The following is an 18,982-nucleotide window of genomic DNA, read 5'->3' on the forward strand; positions in this document are numbered from 1 at the left end:
AATGTGGATGAAAAAAATCTCTGCCAAAAAAAAAAAGGGAGGGGAAAGGCGTCTGCCAGGACACCAGGACATAGGAGCTCAGCCCAACATCCATACCCACTTAGCTCGTATGCCCTGGCAAACCCGATTTCTCCATTCACATCAATCGATGTGAATGTAAATAAAAATCCCGGCAATGATTTATTCAAAGTGTTTGCCAAAGCATATGAACACTGCCATCCCCTCAGCTCATATGCCTCGGCAAACGTATCTTTTACTGCAGAGGAGAAATCTCTTCTTGCAGCGCCGCATACACCGACTTTTGTGTAATCTGACAGCAGCGCAATGCTTCTGTCAGAATGCACATCTGTGCTGCAGCTAGTCGATTGGTTGGTCCACCTGGAAGGTAAAAAAAAAAAAAAAAAAAAACAGGCCGCAACACAATACATTTTATTAACTTTATAATAACCTTTGAACAAAACATATAAACTTTATTTAACTTTTGGAACTGAACGTTAACTTTTTGCTTACTGGTGATTTATATAATTTTTTTTTATTTTACCTTTATAGGACAAACCTCTCCTTCCCCATGGGACAATGTGCAAAGCTCAAATCGCCCAAAGATGTGGCGAAGCACATTATGCACTTTGTCCCCGGTGAAAGGAGAGGTTTGCAGCATCTCTGTGTGAATGGGCCCTAACAGCCCTGTGTGCCTGTCCTGTGAGATGCAATCCCTATGCTAAGTGTACCTGTGTGAGGTACTTTCGGAAACACTTCCCAAAGCATAGGGCAGGGTGGTCAGGGCAGTCAGGACATCTGGTCATTGAAGTCCACCCCTCCCATGGGCAAATTATAGTCATGGACACAGAGGGGCTTTTCAACGACTGGCTGCTCGTTCAATTTGTATTGTCGTGTCTGCGTGAATGGAGGAGAGCATGTAAACGTCACGCTTGTCTCCCCATTTCACCGCGAGCAGTTCTTCGTTACACAAGGCAGCCCTCTCCCCCCTTGCAAGACGGGTGGTAACGAGCCGTTGGGGGAAGCCCCGGTGACTAGGTCGTGCGGTGCCACAGCAGCCAATCTGTTCTAGGAACAAATGCCTGAAGAGGGGCACACTTGTGTAGAAATTGTCCACATAAAGATGGTACCCCTTGCCAAATAAGAGTGACACCAAGTCCCAGACTGTCTTCCCACTGCTCCCCAGGTAGTCAGGGCAACCGACCGGCTCCAGGGTCTGATCTTTACCCTCATAGATCCAAAATTTGTGGGTATAGCCTGCGGCCCTTTCACAGAGCTTATACAATTTGACCCCATACCGGGCACTATTGCTTGGGATGTATTGTTTGAAGCCAAGGCGCCCGGTAAAATATATAAGGGACTCGTCTACGCAGATGTTTTGCTCAGGGGTATACAAATCTGCAAATTTCTGGTTGAAGTGGTCTATGAGGGGCAGAATTTTGTGGAGCCGGTCAAAAGCTGGGTGGCCTCTGGGACGGGAGGTGGTGTTGTCGCTAAAGTGCAGGTAACGCAAGATGGCCTCAAATCGTGCCCTGGACATGGCAGCAGAGAACATGGGCATGTGATGAATTGGGTTCGTGGACCAATATGACCGCAATTCATGCTTTTTGGTTAGACCCATGTTGAGGAGAAGGCCCAGAAAAAAAAATGTAATTTGGAAACTTGGACGGGTTTCCACCGGAAAGGCTGGGCATAATAGCTTCCCAGGTTGGCAGCTATAAATTGAGTGGCATACCGATTTGTTTCTACCACCACTATTTCCAAGAGCTCCGCAGTCAAGAACAGCTAAAAAAAAATCCCAGTGCCGAACCGATCTAAGCTGTCTCAACCCGAACTCCAGACTGGGCAGTGAAAGGGGGAACTAATGGTGCGGCTGAAGTTGGGGGCAGCCAATCAGGGTTTGCCAGCACCTCAGGGACTCTATGGGCCTGTCTGTGCGGTGGCTGCGACGGGGTAACTATTGCACGTGCCACAGTACCAGCTTCAACTGCCCTTCTGGTGCTCGCCACTTCACCATGTTCTACGGCAGTGCTGGTACTAGGTCCAGGGTGGGCTGCGCTGCTGGTGTATGCCCCACTACGTAATCCGACAGCGCCAGCCCCACTCTGCTGCCCTTGAAGCAGATCCTGTGCAACCTGTGGTGTAGCAACACGGGGACGGGTACGCTTGTTGGTATCAGGGACCTCAACCTCCTCGTCCGAACTTTGGGTCAGACTGCCACTGCTTTCTACAGGTTCATATTCTGACCCGCTAGTTTTGTCAGATGAGGGTTCCCATTCCTCATCCGACTGGGTCAGAAGCCTGTAAGCCTCTTTAGAAAAATACCCCTTGTTTGACATTTGGACTACTAAATTTAGGGGGTATTCCCTGAGACTACCCAAGAAAAAAAAAAAAAAAAAAAAAAGCAAGCCTGTCTTACAAATGGGAGGCTAGCGAAATACCGGAGGCCGCTGCGATTGATAAAAAATATCAAAACTGATTTTTATCGCCGCAGCGCTTGTAAAGTGATTGTGCAGTGATAAAAACCAAAAAAAAAAACATTTGTCACTGCGGCGGGGCGGGCGTGGGTGAACGCACGTGTGGGCGACCGATCAGGCAAACACTGCGATTTGGGTGGAGGGCGAACTAAGGTGACACTAATACTATTATAGATCTGACTGATCAGTTTTGATCACTTACAGATACTATAAGAGTACAAATGCCGATTAGCGATACGCTAATCAGCGAATCAGTGACTGCGGTGCGGTGGGCTGGGCGCTAAACGATCGCTAACTACCTAACCAAGGGGCCTAAACTATCCTAAAACCTATCAGTCAATACCAGTGGAAAAAAGTGACAGTTTACACTGATCCTGATTAGCAGGAACACCACTTTATAAGCCCTTATACAGCTAATCAAGGGAACAAAGCATGTCTCGCCGCCTAGCATAACCGAGAATACAAGTCGCCGCCTAGCATAACGGAGAATACAAGTCGCCGCCTAGCATAACCGAGAATACAAGTCGCCGCCTAGCATAACCGAGAATACAAGTCGCCGCCTAGCATAACCGAGAATACAAGTCGCCGCCTAGCATAACCGAGAATACAAGTCGCCGCCTAGCATAACCGAGAATACAAGTCGCCGCCTAGCATAACCGAGAATACAAGTCGCCGCCTAGCATAACCGAGAATACAAGTCGCCGCCTAGCATAACCGAGAATACAAGTCGCCGCCTAGCATAACCGAGAATACAAGTCGCCGCCTAGCATAACCGAGAATACAAGTCGCCGCCTAGCATAACCGAGAATACAAGTAGCCCCAACCCTTTAAGATAGGATTAGACTAGAGCTAGCCTGATGAACGGTCCTCTTTAATGAACTCCACACTGCCAATAAGGAAAGTAGGAAGTAGACATAATGTGACTGTGTACTTATCTGCTGCCCACTGCTCTAGTCTTCCATGCTTCCCTAGGTGTCTCTATATTCTGGTCCCCACACTGTTTACTTCCACTGCAGCAAGGGTATGGTCTGCCGCTGCCAATAACTGGCTTCAGCAGTGACAAGGCAACATGCAGCACGTCACTGCTGAAGAGCAGTATGTGACCATGCCCATGCAGCGCTGGAAGAAGAGTGGAAGACAGACATCGGAGCAGCATGGAGGACCACAGCAGCTGGTAGCAGGTAAGTTTGAATCCTTAACTTAGTGGATCAGGCTGCTGGCAAGTAGGGGATCCCTTTAAAAGGGTTGTGCAGACAGTATAGGTTGATGACCTATCCTCAAGACTGTAGCCAGCAAAAGACTTTCAGTTCTTGTTTGAGGGATTTTCATCCATTGTTCCATGCAAAAGCCTTCCAGTTCTGTGAGATTCTCAGACCGTCCATGCACTGCTCTTTTGAGGCCTATCCACCGATTTTCAGATCAGGGGACTGTGAGAGCCATGGTAAAACCTTCAGCTTGTGCCTTTTTAGGTGTGTTTAGGATCACTATCCATTTGTAGAAGCCAGCCTTCTCAACTTCTGCTTTTATTTTACAGTTGGTGTTAGGTTTGCTTCAAGAATTAGCTGGAATTTCATTGAATCCATTCTTCCCTCTACCTACAAAATGTTCCCCATGCAATTGGCTGCAACACAACCTCAAAGCATGATTGATCCACACCTATGCTTAATGGTTGGAGAGGTGTTCTTCTCATGAAATTCTGTGTCTTTTGTCCAAACATACGTTTGCTCGTTGTGGCCAGAGTTCTATTCTGACCTCACTGGTCCACTGGACTTCTTTTCAAAACGCATTAGGCTCGTTTAGACGGCCTTTTGAAAACTTACGATTATTAATTTTGTGGTGCAAACACAGGAGAGGTTTTCTTCTGATAAGCCTTCCATGAAAGCAATAGCTGTACAGGTGTCGCTCAACAGTAGATCAAATGTACCACAACTCCACAGTCTGCTAAAGCTCCCTGAAGGTCTCTGAACAGGAGACACAGCAAGCTAGCGTCAGGGCAGAACCCCTAGTTGAGGTGAACTACAGTCAGTGAACACTCGACAAACTGGAACATACTCCCCATATTATTCGCAATGGTGAATGCACCACGTATTGATGAGGACCATATCATGACCGACTGGAGCCGAGGAGGCCCATAGAGATTGTCTCTAGGACAGTGTTGCTAGGCAACCCCTCTGAGAAGACAGAGGATGTCACAACCATGCTCCAAACCAAAACCGAAAGATAAGGAGCCCCTGTGGAAACGGCAACCGTATACACTGGCGGAACCCATACACCACGAGTGCAGAGCACCAGCACCTGCGGTAACGACTGTTGCCACGCCCCCTGTGAAAGAGCATGTCCTAAGGCATCTAGAGCAGTGTCATAGTTGAACTGTAGTAATCTAAGATGCTCAGGTATTCCCCTGTAAGCAGATCACCTGTAGAAGGGGAAATGCAACAGGAAGCACTAGAGTTGTTGCGATACCAAATTTTTGATTCGGTTTCGATACCATGAAAAAGTATTGAGATACTCGATACCATTCGATACCTCGCGAAAGAAAATAAACCAAAAAAAGCCACGTGCATTCCACATGTTTAAAAATGGCGAATCGCGCAGTTTTTATTAATTTTTTTCTGTTCCGGCGTTCACCACCTAGATTTTTTTAAAATATTTTATTAGTTTGGACTTTTCTGACGTGGCGATATGTAATATGTTTATTATTTATATATTTTATATATGTGAAATTGGGAAAAGGGGGTCATTTATACTTCATATTTTGGTGGGGTTTTTTTTTACTTTTTTTTTTACACTTTATTTAATAACCATTTCCCCCCTTAGGCTACTTTCACACTAGCGTTCGGGTGTCCGCTTGTGAGCTCCGTTTGAAGGGGCTCACAAGCGGCCCCGAACGCATCCGTCCAGCCCTAATGCATTCTGAGTGGATGCGGATCCGCTCAGAATGCATCAGTCTGGCAGCGTTCAGCCTCCGCTCCGCTCAGCAGGCGGACACCTAAACGCTCCTTGCAGCGTTCGGGTGTCCGCCTGGCCGTGCGGAGGCAAGCGGATCCGTCCAGACTTACAATGTTTACAATGGAAGTCAATGGGGACGGATCCGTTTGAAGATGACACAATATGGCTCAAACGGATCCGTCCCCCATTGACTTTCAATGTAAAAGTCTGGACGGATCCGTTCAGGCTACTTTCACAGTTAGAATTTTTTTTACAATATAATGCAGACGGATCCGTTCTGAACGGATCCACCGTCTGCATTATATGAGCGGATCCGTCTCAGACGGATCCGTTCTGAACGCAAGTGTGAAAGTAGCCTTAGGGGCTAGAACCTGGGATCTTTCATCCCTTGTCCTATTCAGCTCCATCAGGGTGAATAGGACTTCACACTGTCCCTGCTGCTCTGTGCCTTGTGCACACAGCATCAGGGATGTTACCATGGCAACCAGGGCTTCTGTAGCGTCCTGGCTGCCATGGTAACTGATCGGAGCCCCAGGCTTACACAGCTGGGGCTCCGATCAGAAGCTGCCACTGCACCAATGAGGGGGAGGGGGAGGGGAGAGGTCCCTGTGGCCACTGCCACCAATGATTTTAATACTGGGGGGTTGAGAGGGGCCGGCGCACTGTGCCACCAATGATTTTAATGGGATGGGGGGGTTGAGGGGCACACAACCACCAATGATAAATTACCCCTTTATACAGGAGGCGGGTACTGGCAGATCAGCGGTTAACCCCTTAGGTGACACACCTGAGGGGTTAACTGCCTCTGATCGCAGCTCCCTGTCAGGGGCAGGGTGCCGGCAATGCGATTCTGCTGCCGGCACCCGCCTCCTGTATTGTGTTAGACTGACTTTCACTATCAGGCCATACAGAGCGGCGCCCAGCAATGTCCCAGCACTCACCATTAGTCCTGGGCGCCGCTCCGTTCGCCCACAGTGCCCCATTACTGTCTCCTCTCCTGCTCCACATGCTGCTGATTACTATCGGAGCGATGGGAGGAGACATCAGCTTCACTAGTGGGCATTCCTTCTTCCTGGCTGTAGCGCTGTCCAATCGCAGCGCAGGGAGAAGGAACGCCCACTAGTGAAGCTGATGTCTCCTCCCATCGCTCCGATAGTAATGAGCAGCATGTGGAGCAGGAGAGGAGACAGTAATGGGGCACTGCGGGCGAACGGAGCGGCGCCCAGGACTAACGGTGAGTGCTGGGGCATCGCTGGGTGCCGCTCTGTGGAAAATGGGAATAGTCCTATTTGGTAGCGCAGAGCGCCCGCCCCTCCTCCGCCCCTCTATCCTCATTGGTGGCGCAGTGCGTCCGCCCCTTCTCCCCCCCTCTCTTCTCATTGGTGGCAGCGGCAGCAGCACAGGGGGAGGGAGGACAGCTTCCTTCTCCCCGTGCTGCTGAGAGAACATGAGTGCGCCGATAGCAGCGCGCTCATGTTCAGAGATACTAGGCTGCGCAGAAGCGCAGCCCAGTATCGAAAAAACGGAAATCCCGGTATCGTATCGATACCGGGACAAAAGTATCGATTGGGTATCAAAATTTCGATACCCGCAACAACCCTAGGAAGCACAGTGATGGGAGACTACTAATGCATACGGCAGGTACAGAACCCAGTGGAGATGCAATGCCGCCTGCTACCGAGGGGGATGAATAAGTCCAGCACTGAAAAGCATGTAATTGTACTCAGTCCACCTACGGCAGTGGACAATACATAAGGCAAGTACTGTAAACCTATGGAAGGGGTAATGCATACAAAGTACTGCAGCAGAAGTAGTCACAGCAGGAACTGAATGCAACGGTAGAGATTACGCTGTTTACTGAAGGGTAATCCACATGGCGAATCCAGTACCCTGTGAGTGCAATTACTCCACCTAAGGAAGGGGGTAACGTCTATGGTAAACACTAACTGGTGATAATGCCATAACACCACATATGGAAGAGGCTAATACATACTGTACCCAGTGGAAATGCAATTCCGTCCCCTATGGAAGGGGGGGGGGGGGGGGGGGGGGGGGACTACCGGCGTCACTGAAAACAGCGCTTTAGCAGTTAGGCATTACCTCCTTTCTTATGTAAACTAAAGAAGGTATTGTATGCAGCAGTGGTGCAAATACTCCACCTGAGGAAGGGGGTAATGCAGAAGTCAAGAACTGCTGGCTACTGTGGGCGCAATCTTGGAAGATTGCAACAGATTAGAGTCAGAGCCCGACTCACTGATTCATTCTCTCTCCTCGCCGGAGGATGGAGTGGGAACTTTCAGAGGTTCTCCATTGGATCGTGCAGGTGGAGAATTAACCAAACTGCCTTCGGAGGGCAGATTGGGAATCCAGAGGTCCTGTGCTGGAGTGCCGAGAAAACGAATATGGCCAAGAAAATGAAGTGACAGACTCCCTTTAATTAAAACCCACAGCAGAGCAAAAATGTATGCTGCAGGGCCGATAGTTCTAGTAGCTTTACCATGCAAAACAGGTTACTAGAAGTTTCTGGTGTTGCACTTAAAGAGTTAACAGGGACAGCTCTGATCTGGAAAGGGTTACCCAGGCGCTGCCACTCGCTGTATTTCTGTGATTCAGGGAAGCAGAAATGAAGGACCAGCAGCTCAGACAATAAAATAGAAGGCAAGTGTCGGGGGGGGGGGGGGGGGGCGCGACAGTGAGCGCCTAGTGTCGGGGGGGGGGGGGGGGGGGGGGAGCGACAGTGAGCCCCTAGTGTCTAGGGGGGGGCGCGACAGTGAGCGCCTAGTGTCTAGGGGGGGGGGGGGCGACAGTGAGCCCCTAGTGTCTGGGGGGGGAGGGGGCGACAGTGAGCCCCTAGTGTCTAGGGGGGGGGGGGGGGGGGCGACAGTGAGCCCTAGTGTCTAGGGGGGGCGGGGGGGGCGCAACAGTGAGCCCCTAGTGTCTAGGGGGGGGCGGGGGGGCGACAGTGAGCCCCTAGTGTCTAGGGGGGGGGGGGGGGGGCGGACAGTGAGCGCCTAGTGTCTAGGGGGGGGGGGGGGGCGACAGTAAGACCCTAGTGTCTAGGGGGGGGGGGGGGGGGCGACAGTGAGCGCCTAGTGTCTAGGGGGGGGGGGGGCGACAGTGAGCCCTAGTGTCTGGGGGGGGGGGAGGGGGCGACAGTGAGCCCCTAGTGTCTAGGGGGGGGGGGGGGCGACAGTGAGCCCTAGTGTCTAGGGGGGGGGGCGACAGTGAGCCCCTAGTGGGGGACAGTGAGACCTAGTGTATGGGGGGGGGGGGGGGGGGCGACAGTGGAGCCCATAGTGTCTGGGGGGGGGGGGGGAGACAGTGAGCCCCTAGTGTCTGGGGCGGGGGGGAGGGGGCGACAGTGAGACCCCTATGTCTAGGGGGGGGGGAGGGGGCGACAGTGAGCCTAGTGTTGTCTAGGGGGTGGGGTCGACAGTGAGACCCTAGTGTCTAGGGGGGGGGGACGCGGAGCCCCTAGTGTCGGGGGGGGGGGGGGCGACAGTGAGCACCAGTGTCTGGGGGGGCTTGGGGGGCGACAGGAGCCCTAGTGTCTGGGGGGGGGGGCGACAGTGATCCACTAGTGTCTAGGGGGGGGGCGACAGTTGAGCCATAGTGTTCGGGGGGGCGACAGTAGCCTAGTGTCTAGGGGGGGGGGCGACAGGGAGCCCCTAGGGTCTAGGGGTGGGGGCGGGACAGTGAGCCCCTAGTGTCTAGGGGGGGCAACAGTGAGCCCCTAGTGTCTAGGGGGGGCAACAGTGAGCCCCTAGTGTCTAGGGGGGGGCAACAGTGAGCCCCTAGTGTCTAGGGGGGGGCAACAGTGAGCCCCTAGTGTCTAGGGGGGCGACAGTGAGCCCCTAGTGTCTAGGGGGGGCGACAGTGAGCCCCTAGTGTCTAGGGGGGGGGGCGACAGTGAGCCCCTAGTGTCTAGGGGGGGGGGCGACAGTGAGCCCCTAGTGTCTAGGGGGGGGGCGACAGTGAGCCCCTAGTGTCTAGGGGGGGCAACAGTGAGCCCCTAGTGTCTAGGGGGGGCAACAGTGAGCCCCTAGTGTCTAGGGGGGGCAACAGTGAGCCCCTAGTGTCTAGGGGGGGCAACAGTGAGCCCCTAGTGTCTAGGGGGGGCAACAGTGAGCCCCTAGTGTCTAGGGGGGGCGACAGTGAGCCCCTAGTGTCTAGGGGGGGCGACAGTGAGCCCCTATATGCGATAGTGTGTATATGAGAGCAGTGCAAGAGTATTAGGCTAGGGCTACACTGCGACTTTGTAGAGCGACTGACCGATTTTAACTATTGAATGACAGCTGCAGTCCTTAAAGGGATTCTGTCACCTCCCCTAAGGCAAAAAACGATTTAAAAGCAGCCATGCAGCACAGCTTACCTGGATTAGGCTGTGCTGTTCAATCTTGAAATCCGTCCAGCAGTTAGTTCAAAAAACGAGTTTGATCAATGAGGATCAAAAGGGGCGGGACTGGGCTCTCTCAGAAGAAAAAAACGCCCCTCTGGGCACCTTCAGGACGCATTTCCTCATTGATCAAACTCGTTTTTTGAACTAACTGCTGGACGGATTTCAAGATTGAACAGCACAGCCTAATCCAGGTAAGCTGTGCTGCATGGCTGCTTTTAAATCGTTTTTTGCCTTAGGGGAGGTGACAGAATCCCTTTAAGATTGCATTCAACTAAATGCATTCATTTGGATTGCTGCTGTCATTCAATAGTTAAAAACAATCAGACGTGCTACAGTAAGTCACAGTGTAGCCCTAGCCTAAGCCTGCCTCAAAATAAAGGCAGGCAAAAAACACGTATCAGGCAGCCAGCAAGATTTGGGGTTAATGTGACTCATTAACCCCAATCTTGCCACTGTGTTTTAAACATGATGGGGGGGGGGGGGGTCACTTATTTTTAATGTCAGGCTAGGCACACGGCTTTGGACTGGACCCCATGTGCCTCACATTAATATTAAGCGAGGTTTTTCTGTTTAATTCAAACAAGGTTTTACATTTAAATAATGAAAAGGTTTTTTGAGTTGTTTTTTTTTTTCCTCGTGGTATTGAATGGCATTGAGTATTGCAATACTTTATGGTATCGAAACAACCCTAGTAACCCTGAAAGAATAAAGATTTGCCGTTTCACCCAAGTGGATGCGGTAACTTCTCTTGCTATTTTTATGCATTTATGTCAACCTTTGTTTTCGGACTCAGATTATGTAAAATGTATGCCAGATTTTTCCAATATGTATTTTCCACTGGATTGCAAATAACATTATGAATGTAATGCTTTTTTGGATGGCAGTTAAAAAATATATACAGTCTAATTTTTTTTATGCGTATTTCCAGTCCTATAGAGAAGCCCAAGGAAGAACTAAAAAGGTAAGGGGAAAAGCTAACAAATAGCACCCAGAGCATGTTGCATTGTGGGGGGAGAGACCCAAAATATTTAAAAATAGTTACCATATTTGGCAAGCCAGGTCCAGACTTTTTGTCCATTGAAAATTGCGTCAGACTGTTCTGAATAGCTGATTTGTTCTGCATTTGGGAGCCAAGCGCTGTAGTTCCCAGCTGGGGACCAGTATTCTGACCATATGATGTCCCGTAGGGGTTAGGGTTGTTCATTATCCCAAGCTAGAAAGCAAAAAGCAACAGTTACATGCTGACTTAAAGGGGACAGTTAGGCATTAATCTCCGACAGGGCCAGTTAGTTTTATTGCATATAACCCATAAAACTGTGGTAAGATTTCAGGGACTGCTGAAAGAAAGGGCTCATTCTAGTCACAATGATCAACTCTACCAGGCAGTATGTCTGGCCTAAAAGGTTTGATCATGGTAACATATGGTCTCTAAAGAGAACCTGTCACAACAAAATGCAGTGCACTCTAGAGGCTGCATGTTGTAGAGCAGGAGACGATCAGATTAATATATAGTTTTGCAGGAAAATATTCAGAAAAACATAGGTTTAAATTTCAAGCTTTACTGAAACTTTTCCCACAAAACTAAATATCAATCTGCTAAGCTCCTCCTTTATAAAACATGCTGCCTGCAGGTTCGCTGTAACCAATTTACTAGTGGGTGGCTTTTGTGCGTGTTTTTAAGTGGACATCCATTTTAATGTCTCCACGGCTGGGAACCCAGTTTCAGATGGCCAGACAGGGTGAAAATGTAAAAAAAAAAAAAAGCGGAGCTCCTCTCTGAGGCTCATCGATCACCTGTTGGGATGCATGTAATTGCTGAGGCCACCGAATTGCAGTCAGTGGTGACATGTGTACAGGAGAAGTGCAATGGATCCACTGGATTTTTTATTTTATTTTTTTAACACTTTCATTCTGCCTGGTCATTTGAAATGGGGTTCCCAGTATCCTGACAGTGTACCTATCAGATTTTAAAAAAAATAATAAATTTGTAAAATTCTATGTATTTCACAAACCCCCACCACGGCTGCTGCATCATCATCCCTGCTGGCCTTTGTTGCCTGAGGTCTGAGGTGATGGGTCCACTGCTGAAGCCAAGCACTGCAGCAGGCAGGGGGAGAGGAGAGCCCGACCTAGACCGAATGATGTTCAGGAATAAGCATGGTTCTCTTGTTTATATTAACCTGCCCACGCCGCGCCCCCTTTTATAAAACTGGCGTGATCGGGTCAAAGAGGTAGATTGTGGTGCAAAGGTTTACGCCAGAGAACTGGCATATGAGTTGGTAACTGACCCCTGAAGTCTTTTGTGCCTGTCCATAAAATGGCCGATGGAGGCAAATCCCCTCCATGTGATGCCTCCTCCATTCAAACACACTGCACTAAAGTCCCAACAGAACAAGTACAGATGGCAGGTGCAGTGTATTTCAAAGGAGGAGGAATACCTAACGAAATATAGAAAATGGTGCAGAATTCCAACAAAGGCCATATAATCATCTCACCAACACATTGGTCAACAATAACCAAAAGGTGGCCAACCCTTTTAATGCTTACATTACGTATTGTAAAACAGCTTACCTTGTTCATAGTGGTTGGCTGTGAGCTTCTCATTCCTGGCTGCCCTACCATTGGTGGCCCACCTTGCTGAAGAGTCTCTGCTAAAAGGTTGCTGGAACTGCCAATACCTTGGTTTGGGTATGGCATCCCAGGTCGAACCCTTCCTGTACCAAGTGACCCGTTCATCATTTGGCCCTGCATCATGTTTTGTCCATTTCCAGCTTGCATCATACCAGTATTCATACCAATTCTAGGCTGGTTCATTGGATTGTTTAGAGCAGGCATCATTCCAGCTGCTGAGGAGGGGTTTAGACTTTGAGTTGGTTGTCCTGGATTGCTTCCATTACCTCCCATGCTCAAACTTAAGGGCGTCAATCCAGCTTGAGACATTGAACTTTTCACCATGTTGTTTAGAAGTCCAATACCTGGGCTGGCTTGTGTTTGCTGACCAAGGCCCATACTCATGTTTGTACTACCACCTCGTAAAAGTTCTGAAAGCTGCTTGTGTTTGGCAGCCGCATCAGGTATCATGCCCATGCTGGTGTGCAGCTGACCAATATCTCCACCGTTGCTTGCACCAAATTCATTGGAACTAATTAACTCATCAGGCAGATCTTGCTCCAGGTCAAATAAGGACCCAAAATCTAAAAAGAAACATCCATAGCATATTTCCATTACTACACAAAATTAGTGAACTGTTATACAGCAATACAGATCACAATATAATGGGGACCCCCCCCCCCCCTCTGGTCTCTGCACAGACGGATCCGCTCCTATAATGCAAAGATGGTTTCCGTTGTGTCAACATTGTAAGTCTGGATGGATCCGTTTGGCTCCGCACGGCCAGGCGAACACCCAAATGCTGCAAGCTGCGTTCGGGTGTCCGCCTGCTGAGTGGAACGGAGGCCAAACATTGCCAGACTGATGCATTCTGAGTGGATCCGCATCCACTCAGAATGCATTGGGGCTGGACGGATCCGTTCGGGGCCGCTTGTGAGAGCCTTCAAACGGAACTCACAAGCGGAACCCCGAACGCAGGTGTGAAAGTAGCCTTACTGCAGACTGCTGGCAATTCATTCACAACTTACAGTAGAAATAAAGGAAAAGGACAACAGAGCCATAAGAATAGATGCTCCAGAATTGTTACATGGGGAATGCTTGAAGCCATTAAAAACAGGCATGTCAGGAGCGGCGTCAATGGAAAAATAGTTATGGCCCTCAAAAAAAATGTAAAATCATTAATTGGCGTTAATAGGGTAGTCTACGGTTGTGATACTGACAGACTATCGTAAGGTTCAAAAGGTGGGGTTCTGACACCATGCCAATTAACTCTTACATTTTACTGGTCAGTTTCAATTCATCTCTTCTGCATTATTTGTTGGACGTTTAAATATATTTCTTGCTTGTGTATCACTACATTAAAACAGTGTAAAGTTCAGTAATATATGTGTCACCCAACTCAAAATATGTTTTTTAGAACTTGTCTACGTTACATAAAATAGTCTACATGGATTGGTTTCAAAGGCAAGCAACCAAATATCCCTTATACAGTTGAGCAATCACCACTTTTTATTAAGTTTCATGGATTTCAGAGCGGTAAGGGCGATTGTTCCTTTCGTTGCTCTTACAATGCACTGAGATCTGTTTATATCCAGTATATGATTCATTCCATTATCGAATGCAGCTCTGAAAAGCCTCATCTGCATTGAATTTTATGCTATAAAAGAGCTGTTGGCAATACCAAAAAAAAAAATCTAAGACACCCATACACATTATACTGTTGTCACCCAAACCTGCCAACGGTCTAAGGGCTCAAGCACGCGAACATACTTTCTTTCCATGTAGGTTCAGTTTTGTTTGCGGAACTATTCATTTCAAACAGGTTCGCAAAAAAAAAATATATATATTAAATTACTCCGTGTGCATTCCGTTTCCATGTCCGTTCTGCAAAAAGAAAAAATAGAACATGCCCTATTATTGTTGCATTACAGACAAGGATAGTACTGTTCTGTTTGGGGCCAGCTGTTCTGCAAAATAGGGAATGCACACGGGCGTCGGTGTTTTTCGCGGATCCTTTTTTTTGCGGACTGCAAAATACATCCAGCCGTGCATGTGGAGCTCCTAAAATGATCATGTGCTTTGAATTCTTACACCCATTCCTTCTGTTCTCCGGAGAGAAGCTGCCATCATGGGTGTCTTGCAGCAGCTTTCTTCTGTCTCCCCACTGAAAACACATACTGTCACTTGGCCAAACTGAGAATGTATGGTAAAGCATTTGGGCGACAGCTACTGAAGTTGTATAGGTACTGGGGGTATTCCGAAATTTAGAATATTAAAATATTACTTTATTATAAGTATATTCCTAAATATATTTATTTCAGTTATAATGGTTTGTTTTGTCTAGGGAACAAGAAATAAATTGGCCGCCATCCTATTAGCAGACACAAAATCTGTCCTAATCGCATAGGACGACGGGTTAGTTCACAACACTGAGGTAAACAGCTGCCTCATAATCCTGAATACAGCTGATAAGATCTTCAGCAGAATCTTTGTAGGAATAGAGTTTATAAAGTACAGAGAGCATGGACTGTGGTAATGTGGGGCTGTGGTCATTGAGACTTCATACAAGTGCTGCTGCTCATTAGCCACATCCCCAACTCCCCTCTATACTTCATGTCTCTTCATGAACTCTATTCCTACAGAGATTCAGCTGAAAATCTTATCAGCTGTATTCAGGATCATAATTAGGGATGAAAATAGACCGGATGAAACATCCAAAGTCGATTTGTATAAAACTTTGTTTCAATACTGTATGGAGCAAGCGCACAGTATCGTACAATACCATACAGTATTAGAATGTTCCAAGGCACCACTTGGAACCAAACACGAGTTCGGGAAATGTTTTATTTACAGTAGAAATTAATTTATGAAGTTACACGAAGTCTCGCGACACTTCGAAGAAAACTCCGGCTCATCAGAGGCAACACATTTTAATATTGTACGGAGCACTCACTCCGTACAGTATTGAAATTAAGATTTATACGAATCTACTTTGGATGTTTCATCCGAAGTCGATTCGCTCATCCCTAATCAATCCCTGAAAAGCACAGAGGATGATTAGGTAGCCCTTTAGCTCAGTGTTGTGAAATAATTTGTCCTGCTGTGCGACAGGTTGTGCGTTCTAATAGGACGACGGCCATTATATTGCCCCTAATGATAGCCCCTCAGACAAAACAGCCATTATAACTAAAGGTATTTGGGAATCTATTTATAATAAATATTTAAGTATTTTCAGTCATTTTCTTTTCTTAATTCCTAGAGAACCTCTTGAATAAGATGGAAAGTACATAAAATGAATACATTAAATGGTCTAGGATCAAAAGTTTAAATTCACTTTACTAATAATCATAAGTTATCCATATATAAAATATGTTTTTCAGAGAGAGAACAGAGCAGCATGCTGACGTTTACTTCAGTTGCAGAGGTTCACATTCACTGCTTTGCCCAGACTACTGTAAAACCTTCTGACAGCATAGCTCCACTACAGAGTCACAAACTGTCCCCTCAAAAGCAGAATACCAAAACACATATGAAAAGGTCACCCAATGAGGAAATTCCTGGCGTTTGCTGCAATTTTCCAACTCCAATGTTACATTTATACACTAAAAAGGTGTGAACTTCAGAAAATTAATGAGAAGTGGACTAAGGCTAGTTTCACACTCCGTTTGGTGCAGACTGATCCGTTCAGATAATACAACCATCTGCATCCGTTCAGATCCGTTTGTATTATCGTTAACATAGCCAAGATGGATCCCTCTAGAACACCATTGAAAAGTCAATGGAGGACGGATCCGTTTTCTATTGTGCCAGATTGTGTCATAGAAAACAGATCCGTCCCTATTCACTTATATTGTGTGTCAAAATGGATCCGTTTTGTCAGACACTCAAACGCTGCAAGCGGAATGGAGACTGAGCGGAGGCAAACTGATGCATTCTGAGCGGATCCTTTTCCATTCAGAATGCATTAGGGCAAAACTGATCCGTTTTGGACAGCTGAGAGCCCTAAACGAATCTTAAAACCGGAAAGCCAAAACGCCGGTGTGAAAGAAGCGTAAGCTCTCAATCTTTTGTTTCAGTCACCTCTGAAAGACAACTGTGGGGGTAGAAGTAAAAACAAAAAGATCAACAATACTGAATGGATCAGCAGTTCCCCCTTTACCCAGAAAGGGGGCCCATAAAGTGGACAAGCTTGAAGTCAGCATATCCTCCAATGGTTTCTTTAACCCCTTAGTTAGCAGCCTGTTTTGGCCCTTACTGACCAAGCGTTTTTCTTCCTTTTTTCATAGTTACATTCCAAGAGCTATAACTTTTTTATTTTTCTGTTTATATAGCTTTATGCAGACTTGTTTTTTGCAGGACAAGTTGTAGTTTTTAATAACACCATTTTGGGGTACATATAACTTTCTGATTAACCTTTATTAACTCTTTCTGGGAGGCAGATGAGAAAACGAGCAATACTGCCACTGCATTTTTAGGTTATACATTTTACGGCGTTCATTTTTCGGTATAAGTAACGTAATATCTTTATTCTCTGGTCCAGTACGATTACAGTAATACCAAATACTTTTTATAATTTTTTTTACATTTTACTACTTTTGTGCAATAAAACACCTTTAAAAAAAAAAAGTCAGCCGTTTAACCCTTTCCATACCGCGGTCTGGAAAAGGTTAACAGTAAGAGGGGGCACCCTCCCTCTCCCATCGGGGGGCTGCTGTACCTTTGCAGCCCCCCGATGGAGAGAGTCCCCAGACAGCCCCGTCCTTACCCTGCCCCGTCTGCGAAGTTGTGGCAGACGGGGAAGGTTCCCATAACAGCAGGATGCCTTCTCAGGCATCCTGCTGTCCATGGTGCTGAACAGCAGGACGCCTTCTCAGTAGGGATCGACCGATTATCGGATTTACCGATATTATCGGCCGATATTCAGGATTTTGAACGTTATCGGTATCGGCATTTATTTTGCCGATATTCCGATAACGTCCTGGGAACACAGATCGCGCTGCTGACAGCGCTCTCCGTGTTCCCTCAGCAGCAGCACAGGGGAGAAGGAGCAGTGTCTCCTCCCCCTGTGCTGCTGCTGCCGCTCCAGCCAATGGGAGGACAGGGGACAAGAGGAGGGGAGGAGCTATGGCCACTGCGCCACCAATGAAGCTTAATCTTACATTAATTCATATACAGGAGGCGGGAGCTGCAGGATCACATAGCCAGCTCCCGGCCTCTATGAGCTGTAGCTGCGATCTGCGGTAGTTAACTCCTCAGGTGCCGCGGATCGCAGCTACAGCTCATAGAGGTCGGGAGCCGGCTATGTGATCCTGCAGCCAGCTCCCGCCTCCTGTATATGAATAAATGTGAGATTAAGCTTCATTGGTGGCGCAGTGCGCCCCCCCAAGCCCCCCAGTATCAGACATTGGTGGCGCAGTGCGCCCCCCCCCCCCCCCCCCCCCCCCAATATTAGGCATTGGTGGCGCAGTGCGCCTCCCCCCCAAGCCCCCCCAGTATTAAGCATTGGTGGCGCAGTGCGCCCCCCCTCCCCCCCAGTATTAAACAGTGGTGCGCCCCCCCTCCCCCCCACCCCAGTCGCAGTGCGCCCCCACAGGATTCCCTCTCCCCTGCTCCTCCGATCGGAGCCCCAGCAGTGTAATGCTGGGGCTCCGATCGGTTACCATGGCAGCCAGGACGCTATTGAAGCCCTGGCTGTCATGGTAAGCTCCATGCTGCTGTGTGCACAAAGCACACAGCAGCAGGGACAGTGTGAGCTCCTATTCACCCTGATAGAGCTCTATCAGGGTGAATAGGACAAGGGTTCTAGTCCCTAAGGGGGCTAAAAGTTAGTTAAAAAAAAAAGTAATAAAAATAAAAACACCAAAATATTAAATATAAATGAAAAAGAAAGATTTACAAAAAAAATAAAAATACACATTAACAATAAACATTAATTTTCAGCAGATTTGTGGGAATTTTAATTTTTTTTTCAAAAATGAAAATTCCCAGAATATCGGTATAAATTATCGGCTATCGGCCTGAAAGTTCACAAATTATCGGTATCGGTATCGGCCCTAAAAAATCAATATCGGTCGATCCCTACTTCTCAGGCATCCTGCTGTCCATGGTGCTGAACAGATCTGTGCTAAAGGCACAGATCTTTTCAAAGTGTAAGTAAAATACAGTACACTATATAGTGTACTGTATTATACAGACATCAGACCCACTGGATCTTCAAGAACCAAGTTGGTCTGGGTCAAAAAAATAAAATAAAATCACTGAATAAAAATGAATAAAATACACTACACATATTAGGCATCGCCGCGTCCATAACGACCTGATCTATAAAACTGTCGTGTGACTTTCCCCGCACGGTGAACGCCATAAAATAAAAAAAATAAAAACTGAGAAAATTGAAATTTTTCCCACCTTACTTCCCAAAAAAGGTAATAAAAGTGATCAAAATAAAGTTGCATGTTTCAAAAATGAAATCATTGTGTAAAACTTACATAAATAAAAATAAAGTATACATATTACGTATCGCCGCGTCTGTATCAGCCGGCTCTATAAA

At 47.5% G+C, this 18,982-nt stretch overlaps 1 protein-coding gene across 2 annotated transcripts in view; it reads right to left on the bottom strand.

The window, feature by feature from the left end:
• EP300 (E1A binding protein p300) overlaps positions 1 to 18,982 on the bottom strand; it is a 248,573-nt gene that overhangs the window by 207,106 nt on the left and 22,485 nt on the right. For both annotated transcript variants that reach the window (XM_044302316.1, XM_044302317.1), the window contains exons 2-3: positions 12,394 to 13,016; positions 10,865 to 11,035 (exon numbers count right to left, since the gene is read on the bottom strand). In XM_044302316.1, coding sequence (XP_044158251.1) covers positions 10,865 to 11,035; positions 12,394 to 13,016 — 794 coding nt within the window. The remainder of the gene's footprint in view (positions 1 to 10,864; positions 11,036 to 12,393; positions 13,017 to 18,982) is intronic.

The sequence above is a fragment of the Bufo gargarizans genome, chromosome 7 (assembly GCF_014858855.1).
Source record: "Bufo gargarizans isolate SCDJY-AF-19 chromosome 7, ASM1485885v1, whole genome shotgun sequence".
NCBI lineage: Eukaryota > Metazoa > Chordata > Amphibia > Anura > Bufonidae > Bufo > Bufo gargarizans.